This window comes from Mycteria americana, chromosome 1, assembly GCF_035582795.1.
Source record: "Mycteria americana isolate JAX WOST 10 ecotype Jacksonville Zoo and Gardens chromosome 1, USCA_MyAme_1.0, whole genome shotgun sequence".
Classification (NCBI taxonomy): domain Eukaryota; kingdom Metazoa; phylum Chordata; class Aves; order Ciconiiformes; family Ciconiidae; genus Mycteria; species Mycteria americana.
This window is the reverse complement of record NC_134365.1, coordinates 124075352-124087464: the sequence shown is the minus strand read 5'-3', so window position 1 is coordinate 124087464 and position 12113 is coordinate 124075352. Positions and strand designations below refer to the sequence as shown.

The 12113-nt window shown below is 40.9% G+C and overlaps 1 protein-coding gene across 4 annotated transcripts in view; it reads right to left on the bottom strand.

Moving 5' to 3' along the window:
* The window catches only part of SLC37A1 (solute carrier family 37 member 1), a 40666-nt gene that overhangs the window by 9148 nt on the left and 19405 nt on the right, over positions 1–12113 (bottom strand). For all 4 annotated transcript variants that reach the window (XM_075519167.1, XM_075519182.1, XM_075519190.1 and 1 more), the window contains 5 exons: positions 10907–10990; positions 7054–7185; positions 3829–3919; positions 2273–2335; positions 460–545 (listed from right to left, as the gene is read on the bottom strand). In XM_075519167.1, the coding sequence (XP_075375282.1) occupies positions 460–545; positions 2273–2335; positions 3829–3919; positions 7054–7185; positions 10907–10990 (456 nt within the window). The remainder of the gene's footprint in view (positions 1–459; positions 546–2272; positions 2336–3828; positions 3920–7053; positions 7186–10906; positions 10991–12113) is intronic.

Sequence of the window (12113 nt, the reverse complement as noted above, 5' to 3'; positions counted from 1 at the left end):
GCTCCTATTCCTCAATATGTCCTTTCAGAAAAAGGGCTGTGTTATGAGACCACTCAATTTTAAACTCTCAAAATTGCCAGCTTCAACCCAGCACAGAATACTGTTCACAAAAGAATAAAAACAAAGAAAAAATGCACCTCATATATCCAACTGCCAGTTTACCAACAGTTACAGCACAGAAATTTTAGCCTTTCAGCAGCTAAAATTCTGGCCAGAACAGACACCAAACAGCGATAAAAATTCCATATAGTCCTTTAACAAGCAATGCACTAGACTTGTTTGCTTGTTTAGTAAAGGCAGCCCTGATGTCTATACTTGCTCACATGCTCAACTTTTCATGCCAGCTTTTAACCTGGCCCGAACACTTTATATCCAAGTTAGAAGATGCTGTTTGCAGAAATTCCCAAGGAATGCTGTCAAAGTCTCAGCCACAGCTGTAAGGGACGGGCAAACTCTTACTGTGGGTGCTGCAAGCAATAACATCATTCCGCAGGTTGATGCTCTCTTCTCCAGCCTGTCTGAAATAAGGCCTGCCAAAATTCCACCTGAGAGAAGAGAGAGGTGTGTGAGGAAAACATTTTGTGCATGTTTTACACAAAAGACATCAGTTATGCTTAATGAAACCCAACCCAGATTAAAACAATAGGATATGACTTTTAATGTACAGTTATACACAGCAGCGAAGAGCATGAGTGACAACATAATTCACACTTAGCAATATCCTTATTAACCCAACCGGTTTTGACTTGGAAGATAACAGAAGCAGACAGTTGCTCTTCCTCATTGTTTATGCCAACCCAATATCCAAGATGACGGGGCGGGGGTGGAACAGAGATGGAAGAAATATTTAGAAATCATTGTTCTGCTGCTTTTGAATGCAAAAAGCCTTTTCACCAGGTGCCACGTGGCCCCAGTGCTGACACTCTGGAATCCAGCTGTGCCCAGCTACTCACTGGTCTCAACTCCTCACATGCAATAATAAACTTGGCTCTTGAGCGCTCTGTCCATGTTGCACTGCAACCAGGGGAAATGAGCCATCCTAGATCTTGGGGCAAATGAAACAGTTGTTTCTCTCTCTCCAGGCACTCACTCCAGGCTCTTTACTGTTCCCTACTTCTTGTGTTTGCCAATGACTGTACACAGCAGTACTAATCGGCGCGTGTGGCAGGAGGGGGCTGGAAGGCCTGAAGGAAAGAGCTGCTAAAATAATATAAAGGGAACTTGGTACGGGGAGAGGGAAAGGAAGTTCTCTGGATTCTCCAGATTCCTAAATATCACTGGGCCTGCCTCTCCCTTCCCAGCTGCCCATCTCCAAAGTGCTCACATCCCACTGGAATTTAAATGTAAATGCCAAAGGTCTAAGCAGCACGCAGCACCTTGTTAAGATTGTATTCACAGTGGAGTAAGATGCTTCTGAAAGAAATCACCCGCATCTCTGAGGTACTACTAACTCCGGCTTGCAGCCATCTGGGATGAAATAAGCAATGAGAAATGGCAAAAGTCACATCCAGCACAAGACTGGAACAGTAACTGCAGCACACCTTGACACCTGCATCTTGAACTACCAGTCCACATAGCTCTTGATCCAGGGAAACTTCTCCAGCATGAGCATCATTTTCCAACAGACTGATACAGGGCTTATTTCCATAAGGGAACTGGGAGAAGCGGAGGGGGACGGCAGGTCACACAAATCGGCTGGGCATCGAGATGATGATGCTTGTTTTATTGTGAGCTAAACTGTCTGCACTGGCATAAAAATTTAATTATTCTGTGGTTACCTCACAAATTACAAAGGAATACTCTTATCCTTATTATTATTACAATCTCCCAATTTAATCACATACAGTTATATGAGGCATCAAGAAAAAAACCACAAAACAAAACACCTGTGGCCATTTGCCCCTGTGCCCACAAAAAATACACAACTGTACAAGCTAGCATAGTTCTGTATGTTAGAGTGACAAAAGGAAGATATTCTGACAGGTGGCGTGACCAAGACTCATGGGCCAGAGCCGATGGAGCTAAAAGATTCCATAATATTTGGCTCTTACAACCTGTACTGGACAATATCATTGCCTCTGTGAGTTGTTCAATTTAAAGATATTTTGCTAGGTTTTCAACAACCAACCCAGCTCTCAAGTTAGTACCTTTACTGCCACTCTTCTTCAGTGGACAAAAGGCACAAGGATTAATAATATATGTAAGCTGTGTGTACCACAGCTTTCCCTAAACTGGTCTGATTAAGGACAAAATGTTAATATATAAAACTTACCGAAGATTCCACCCACATCAAACAGCGTAGAAAGGTCCCCAGCTCTTTTGGCATCAAGATGTTCTAGTGACACAAGAAAAACATTTGTCTCATTTGCAGACTACCAAACATAGAAATCTTAACACACTCTTGCCATGCTAGGATAAAGGCATCTTACAGCAGTATTGTTTGTTCACAGGAATAAGCTACCATAAGCTGTCATTGTGTGTGACAAATAAGAATGTATCATAACTGAGTATTCAGGGATACAGTCTTTTGAATGCAGTTACACTCATGGCAGGACATTTTACCACTTTATCTATAGATACAGTCCAAGCAATAGAGCTGTTGATTGTTAAAGTCTGGACTAACGATATTCCCATTTGTGAATAGCCACAGATTCATAAACAGTTAACAAATGTTCACGAGGCTCTTTGCTCTAAAAGCATGATTAGTGTACATTTGGATCACTTACAGAGCCTCATCCTGGAGGTCTCCATCACATGAACAGTAATATTCATCATTAAATTATGTCTGGCAACCCTGACTGGCACAACATGAACTGCGCAGTTTACGGGGACTGTGAAGAGACAGTGATTTCCTTAACTCCACTGTTTGCCACGGGCAGCGAAGACCACTGTTTGCACATACTTACATTTAGTCTAACGTAGTTACTGATATGCTACAGAGTCAGATTTCCGAAAGTACACCAGGAAGTTGGGAAACCCAGTCCTGTTGTGTTAAGTGTGAAGTTTCAAAAGGAGCTGAATTTCTAAGCCCCTTTGGTATTTTTTTTAAAGTCTCTGAAATACATTTGAAAGAGCAGTATGTGCTAAAACAGTGCTGTCAGTGGCACTACCATAACCTCACCAACATCTGCCACAGCACAGATGGCAGTACTGTGGTAAATATCATCAACCTTTCTATTAAAAGCCCGCTGCTTTCAAGGTATCCAGTCCTGCAGGAGCACTGGTTATTTGGAGTCCACACACAACAGCCTTTAGCTACAGGATTTGCAGCTCTATGTGTTTTCATAGGGTGTTCAACCTGTCTCTCTCTGCTGGTTGTTACTGCCACACTTGTCCAGCACAGCTTTTTTGTTAGCTGGGGGTTTAAAGGTCACATCATGGCTCACAAGAACATGAATTTCTCTGGCTAGGGAGAACTCCTGTCTCTGCACTCTTCAGCACAAATGGAAAAGCAGTACTGAACAGGATAAATAAGCTCATTTAGATTTTTGGTATACATTTTAATAAGGCACTTCACTCATCTAAAAACATTATTCGAAAGTAAACCTTTTTGATTGGGTTGCAAGAGTCAAAGACACAGCATTTATGCTTGGAATTGTGGAAGATAAGCCAAATTCTTTTTTCGTTTCTTTGTTTTGAAAATGCATCTCATAATACTGAATTAATAAAACTGAGAAATATGTTAGTTGGTGACTTACAACTCTCCTGCTACTGTAGCAAAGATAGCCTATTTCAGAAGCAGTAATGCTTATTTTCTTATTTATTTCAAGCTCATATTTCCAGACACTTTGTAGTCATAATTCTGTATCCTCTTATTGTGATACTTACCTACATTTGTGATATAGAGGGGAAGCCAGAACAGGAAAGTATAGCTCACCAGCTTTGCAAACAGAAGACAAAGGGAGAACTCTATGACTCCCTGAGAGAATAAAGAAAATAAGAAGTTAGTATCTTGACAGAGGCTGCTATTTGCTTTCAAAGACCATTATGAAAATGGTTTCTAAGAAGCATTTAGGCTTTTCTTTTTCTCTTAAGAATTCACAAGAAGCATTCTTCCCCTGAGAGCACAAAGCTTACAATCAGAGCAGACTGTGGTATTTTACTTACATGTTTTCTCTTCTCTTAATTGTACTGAATTGTACTGACCAAAGAGAGAACACTAAAATGAACAGGAAGGATTTGATACTGTTTGCAACACCTGCATCACTTATTTTCCTCATGTAAAGAGTTTTTATACAGCATTATAGCAGGTTTGGAGTGTATTCCAGAGAAATTGGCATATTTTTGTGTTCTTTAGATCCTTCCTTCAGATGGGTCTAAGATTTGTCCCTTACTGTTTAACTCTTTACAAAAAGACAGTTAACCAGTACGACACAGTTCAAATCAATACGTGGTAAGAGTACACTACAGGGCATACGCTTGTTTAAAATACTAATTTGTTCCATCCTCTTTCCTGCTGGGTACATGAAAAGTATACTTACTGCACAGAGCTGCAACTAAACTGCCAAATTAACCTATCTTCATTCCCCTCACCATCTGATATCTTTTTGTCTGAAACCGGATTTATTAAATCCCTGGTACAGAGTACTGCAGTTATCTACATGGACAACACACATACACAGCTGGCTGTACTTCACATACAGCTGTGACCCTTGCCAACAACAGGCAGGAAAAAGACCATGGAGTTACAGAGATTCCAGCTAGCAGCAGCAGCAATTTTTCTACCCGTTACTTCCACTTGCCACAGGAAGAACAGTTGAGACAGAGGATCACACTGGACAGGATGAGAAGATGCAGGAATACAGTGGTTGGGTGCTGGGGATTTCCTCCCCTACCTTTACACCTGGTCCAAATCAATTTGCATGTAATTCTACTTGTGCAACCTACTGAAGCTGCTAGGCTTCAAGCTGAGAGGACAATCAAGGATGATAGTCCCTGACCTAAAGGAAGCTTCCTTTCCTTTTACCAGCAGTCCAAATGTTTGGGCTGTCTGAAACGTCTCAATATAAGCCATACAAGAGATTTTAAAATTAAAGCTTTTAAAAACAATGTTGAAGAACGTAAAAGGGAAGCCATGGGAGGAAGTTCTGATGCAGCGAAGTGCTTATAGACTCAGCCTGCTATTCCATCCTTAATACCCATGTGTCATTAACTAAGATCAGTAAACTTTTAGAATAGACTAGACTATTTCAGTTGGAAGGGACCTGCAATCATCATCTAGTCCAACTGCCTGACCAACTCAGGGCTGACCAAAATTTAAAGCATGTTGTTAAGGGCATTGTCTGAGTGCCTCTTAAACACTGACAGGCTTGGGGCATTGACTGCCTCTCTAGGAAGCCTGTTCCAGTGTTTGACCACCCTCTTGGTAAAGAAATGCTTCCTAAAGTCCCGTGTGAACCACCCCTGGTGCAGCTCTGAACCATTCCCACACGTCCTGTCACTGGATCCCAGGGAGAAGAGCTCAGCACCTCCCTCTCCACGTCCCCTCCTCAGGAAGCTGTAGAGAGCCATGAGGTTGCCCCTCAGCCTCCTGTTCTCCAAACTAGACAAGCCCAAGGCCCTCAGCCGCTCCTCACAGGACATGCCTTCCAGCCCTTTCACCAGCTCTGGTGCCCTCCTCTGAATGCATTCAGGGACCTTCACGTCCTTCTTAAACTGTGGGGCCCAGAACTGCACGCAGAACTCCAGGTGAGGCCGCACCAATGCTGAATACAGCAGGATAATCACCTCTTTTGGCCGGCTGGTTCTACTGTGTTTGATGCACCCCAGGGTGCCGTTTGCCCTCTTGGCTGCCAGGGCACACTGCTGACTCGTATGGAGCCAGCTGCGACCAGCACCCCCAGACCCCTTTCTGCAGGGCTGCCCTCCAGCCACTCCGCTCCCAATTTATACTTGTGCCTGGCATTACTCTGTCTTAGGTGCAGAATCCAGCATTTGGACTTGTTAAACTTCATTCCAGTAATCATAGCCCAATGCTCCCAACCTATCTAGATCCCTCTGCAAGGCCCCTTGTCCCTCAAGAGAGTCAACAGCACCTCCCAGCTTGGTATCGTCAGCAAACTTGCTAATGGCGCATGCAACTCCTGCATCCACATCGTTGATAAATACATTGAACAGCACTGGCCCTAGAATTGAACCCTGAGGAACACCGCTGGTGACTGGTCGCCAGCCAGATGTAGTCCCATCCACTACAACCCTTTGAGCTCTGCCCTTCAGCCGGTTCTTCAGCCAGTGCACCATGAACCCGCTCATCCCACAGCTGGACAACTTCTCCAGAAGGATGCTGTGAGGGACAGCATCAAAAGCCTTGCGAAAATCCAGCAAAACTACATCCATCGCCTTCCCTTCACCCACTAGGCAGGCGACCTTATCAGAGAAGGATATCAAATTTGTTAAACAGGATTTTCCTTTTGTGAACCCATGTTGACTGTGCCTGATGATCGCGTTATTCTTTAAATGCCTTTCAGTAGTACCCAGTATAATCTTCTCCGTAATTTTTCCAGGAACTGAGGTCATCCCAGTCCCAGGGGCCTGGGATGAATCCCATCAGCCCCATGGACTTGTGAACATTCAGCTCATACAGCTGGTCCCTTACAATTTCAGTGTCCACAAATGGAAAGTCACTGTTCCCACACTCATAGTCCTCTGACTCAAGGGACCATGCAGCCCAAGGTCTATCAATATGAAGACTGTGGCAAAAAATGCATTTTACATTATAGGCTGCTCTAGTATTAGTTATTGGGGGGGTGACATTTATATGGGTACTGGAGCCTAGATGCTTGTAGTTTCTAAGATGCAACCAATGAGCTAATGCCATCTGCTCACTGGGGAAGAGAGTACTATTGTATCTATTTTCACTCCTCCTCCGAGAGGGGCACACCTTGTCTTGTGTACCAGAATCTGCTTTAGCCTACATACACCAGAGCTGCCAATCAAAGCTTGTGATGCAAAGTTAATGTCATCTGCCACTCCATCTAGAACTTAAGGGAAATACGAATTCTGAGGCAAAACTTAATTCTCAGAGGAACAGGCAAGAATAGCACATGTACTCACAGGTATTCGCAAGGCCCCAAGGAAACTGATAGCTGATGTCCCATGTCTACCTTCCCCAGTGAGCGCAGGGCTGGAGTTCAGCGACACGCTGCAGTTTTCACTGTCAGTAAGTAAATGCTGCATCTCTGGATCCTGCAATTTCCCCCAGCAACACCGTATGAAAAAGAAAGAACAAAGCATCACAACACATATCAAGGAATCAAATAATTCCAAAATAATTTTTTTTTTAAAAAAAAGGTATCCATTTCATCACAGAAAGTTACAGCTTTTAAAAAATCTCTTCATTTAGATATACAGAGCATCAAGAGAGAGTAGAGAATATATACAGAGTATCAGGTGAAAGAAGCCTGGTTGTTTACATCCGAGTGCATACACTCCATTATGGAACCAAGTTTTTGTTCTACTGTGGAACAACTACAAGTTGCAAAAAATACATCTCAGAGTACAATTCAATAGAATAAAACAATTTCCAGTCTTCCCTTACCCCACTATATAAGTGTGGTCTAATTAAAACTGACAATCTACTGAGTACTACAACACATTTCTGTATAAAAGCATGTATTATCTTCTTTCTGTACAAATATTAAGCCCATTTTTCAGACTCTGTAACATCATCTTACTCACCAATTTAAATACAGGCCATCTTTCCAACTGAATTGTGGATACTGAGTGCTTTATGTCAAGCAATCACCTATTTTTTCACATCTGTTTCACTGAGCATTGCAATCCACAAATTATAAAAGCCTGGAGTTTACTAATATTACCCAAGTTGTGAATTTTGAGTTCTTTTCTAGCACTAGGAAGGCTTTTACTCTAATAATGCCACTGGCTGCTAAGAATACTTGTGGAGCAAGTTATCACTCAACAAGCACAAGCCATCCCAGGCTAGCCATGAGCATATCTTGTTATTTTTATCCACCCACCACACTGAAGTGAACTCTCAGAATAGAACTGGAAATTTACATCTTACAGCTGCACACAGAAAAATAAATTTCAGGTATAAATAGTCCACAGTACTACTTTTCCAACTCTGAAAAAGGATGGGATGTAGCTATCCTCACTTTCACCTGCTCGCTGAGAAGCTTACCTAGCTGTGTACTTTTACTAGCTATGGATGTATTCTACATACTGTCTTCTTTCTCCCAATTCTTGTGCATTTGAATAAAGCCTTATTGAAGAATTAAGCCTCAAATATGTATTTGGCTGTAGGTTAGTAAGGATAAAACGGCAGGCCATTCCATTTCCAGTAGCTATTACAAAGATGAAAACTTTCTGATTAATATTTAGTAAGCTGATGGAGGAAGAAAGAAAAAAAAATAATCAAGTGCTGGACAAATTCAATTCTGCTATTTTACGCTCAGTGATTCTAAACAAATTCTGTTTTTAAAGAACTTCATTTAGGAGAAGACACTAGGGAACCATCTGGGCACCTGAGCCCCGACACTTAGCATAATTTTAGAAGCTACCATGCAGCTTCCAAAATGTTTGCACAGGATTCATAGATAGGATGCAGGATTTACAGGAGACCCTGTACCCTGATGAAGCATTAACTAGAAGACAGGAGAAACATCTAGAGACCTGTGACATGGCACTGTAAACCTATGCTATGGCACATGAGTCACTCCATTATCATCCTAAGTATTTATCTTCTGAATTACTAGAGCAACTTTAAAACATCAACTATTTTAAACAGTAGCAATCCAAACCAACAGCTATTAACATTAAAAAGAGAGAGAGAGAGGAAAACAAGAAAAAAAAAAAAGAAAAAAAAAGAAAACAAGGCCTAAGCAGTGAAGCTCCCCACTGGATTCAATGGAAGGCATGTCTAGATAGTGTCTTAAGCAAATCTCTCTTGCACAATTTGCACAGCAACCCTAACCAGGACTGTCTGAGGTAATGCTGCTCATTTCTCAGACAGGTAGCTCCAAGCCTATTTAAGAAGAGAGGGTTAAATATTGAAGTGGAAGTGACCAAAGTCCAAATAACTTATTTAGCAACTCATGCTGGAAACTTTTATCGACAATATGGGATTTTTGTACTGCACATAGCTAAATGATAAATAAAACCAGCAGTTTGTGCTTGGCAGAGATAACATTGTTCAGCCTTGCCAGCTTGTCATAGAGTGTGATTAGGCATATGGCAGACTCTTGATCTCTAGGGAAGGATTCATTATCCCTCGATTTTGTGTAATTTAAGAGGCCAACCTGATATAAGGGGTAATGAACACACGAAGGTATTCAGGTCACGCAGCCAAAAACACATTCTGCTTTCAATCACTGCATGTCCTGAATATTTGCTTTCTTTTTACAGTAATTGAAGAGGTCAGTGAAAAAACCAGTAAAAGCTGCCATTCCAGTGTGCTTGGAGGAGAATAGCTCATAAATGCAAAACATCTGTTGTTTGTACAAGCACAAAAGCTGACTGCAATAATCAGCTCAGCATAACTGTAACACAAGCACTGTAAAAAGGAAAGATGTTCACCTCCACTTTGACAGGAAAAAGATTATCTTTTGTCACTGGCAGAAAATCAGGGGGGTCCCCAAACAGTGACAAACAACGGTTTTTATTTTTTTATTAATTTCTTCTTAAAGCCTTGTTACGACTCCACGCTACAAAAAATACAACCCAGCTGGCAGGGCGGAGAAAAAGGAATATCAAAAAAAAAAAAAAAAAAAAAAAAAAGGAATATTGATAGGATTGCGAGCAAGTGCCCTCGTGCTTTGTTGTCCATGCGGTGTCTCTGCCCTGCTCACAAGGGAGCACCAGTCAGTGTGAGAGGGGGTACGCCTCTGCCCGCTTGCCATGCAGGCTCTCTGCGCAGGCTGACAGCGAGGGTGCCAATCAGAGTTACTAGCAGAGTTAGAAGAGAAATATTTGTCTACTAATTTGCTGACTATTATTTTAATTGTCTTCATGACTTGTCTAAAGACACCTAACTGGTATTTTTACATCTTCTTCCCCTTATCTTCCAGCTGGTTGTGAAATAATATTGACAAATGGTTTCCGGGCTGGAGACTGTTCTTGGGCAGCTCAAAATGAATACGAATAAACTCAGGGGGGTTTTAAGCTGCACTGATAAAAAAATTACAAGTAAAGTGTTTCCTTAACAAAAATTTCAAAACCTTTTCATCAACACTGATTATTATACCTTGTGAATGCTGATTATTATTCTACGGGCAAAGGATGAAAAGAACAGGAAGTTTCTATTTTCCTGTAAAAGTCTGAAAGAAGTTAAAAAAAGAAGTTATCCTCTCAGGATATGATGTGCCAAGTGTACTGAATACAAATACAAAACTTTCAAATGGAAATTTTCAGTTAATGCCCATCACAAGATAAAATGTCTTTTTGCCCACAAATGGGCAAATCCAGAATTCAGTTTCCAGTGAGAATTACCAGCACTTATGGTTACAATTTTTAAGCAGGATTTCTGTGAATAATTGCTCATATTTAGAACTCTGTCTCCACATATAATCTTTTAAGTACATACATCTCTTACATTAGAAAGGGAGAGAAATGAGACTGCAAGGAGAGGAACAAACGAGTAGTTTAAAGATTTCAAATGGGCTATCTTTAAAATATTTTGCAGTGCATTACTTTTGCTGGAATTGTATGAAGATCACAAGTTAAGACCAACTGAGTAAGCATGCTATCTTATTCAGCTCAGTTTGCGGCATTTATGTTAGATAATGCTTAGCTCCCTCGTCTGAAGTTACATTTCTGTATGAGGATGGAAGTATATTTCAGCATAATAAAAGGAAGAGCAATCTTTACCAATAGTAAATCTACTGTAAAGATTCCGTGTGAGCTTTAGGAAGTCTTCTATACTATTTTACAACAATACGTTATATTTTACCTGAGGTTTGCTGGTTTCCTTAGCATTTAAGGTTGTCATCTGGACTCTGAATCGAGATGCACCATTCAGGAAGGTTTTAGAACTCTGAAAAAAACCAAACCAAAACAAAACACCCCATACTTTTGTTGCTTGTTTTTTAAAGGACTACATTAGCGTTAATCATTTCTCTGCCACAAAAGTCTTTGTGCATTGTAACATAAACATAACCCCAAATGAAGCATCTTCAATTTAATGACTCTATTTTGGGGTTTTAAAGTTCTTATGCAGACCTATGGCAATGTACGTAAAATGCAATGGCAAATTTATTTGAAGGCTGACTTCATACTGGTTTTATACAGAAGCAGCATACTGAATTCAGAGCGCAGTCATGCCATTCTTAACATTTTTAGTTGCTTTTTCCTCTACTGAACTTTCATTGACATTGCAAAGTTACTTTTTTCTCATAAGCAGATGATCCTAGTAGCAACTACAGAAGTTGTTTTTTTTCAGGAAAACCTTGATCTTCATTTCCCTATCCCTTTAAGATAAAAGTTTATCTCTTTAGCTTATGCTCACTATATTCTTATAACCCAGAAATGGACTGTGGTCTTGTGGGCAGGAGGGTTAAGGAAGAGTCTGAGCACCTCCGGCATGCTCAGTACCAAAATCGAGGCAACAAGCTATTATTTTAGGCCCCAGATAGAGCTGCTTTTTATACTTATTAACAAGTGCATTAGTGTACCAGTTCACACCAAAATTGCAGTCATTGGAAAACATCATTCTGAGGTCCTTGGTCTAAAAAGATTTGCCAGGGACATTAAGGTTTGTCCGCCAAATTAAATATACAGCTTCAAAGTAGGTTTGCAGTCAGGTAGGGACAAGCTATTGCTAAGACCACAAGAGGCACTGTGCATTCCTCAGGGATGAGATGTTTGTTTAAGTGTCTAATCACACTCTGGATGCCACATTAAAAAAACAAAATAAAACAAAAAACCCCCAAACCCTGTCCCAAATAAAACCCCCAAAGTCCACCACCACAAATAAAAAAAAGAATGCCTGTCCTCACTGAACATTTTAATTCAAAATGAATCACTAGGTAATTTTTCCCCAACAAAAATACAAGGATATGTATTGCAGTATTCTTTAGACAAACTGCCATTCATCAACCAAATCCTTCTAAGGCGGCAAAAAACTTTTGAGGATAAACTAAAGTATTTCTGCTGCTCAA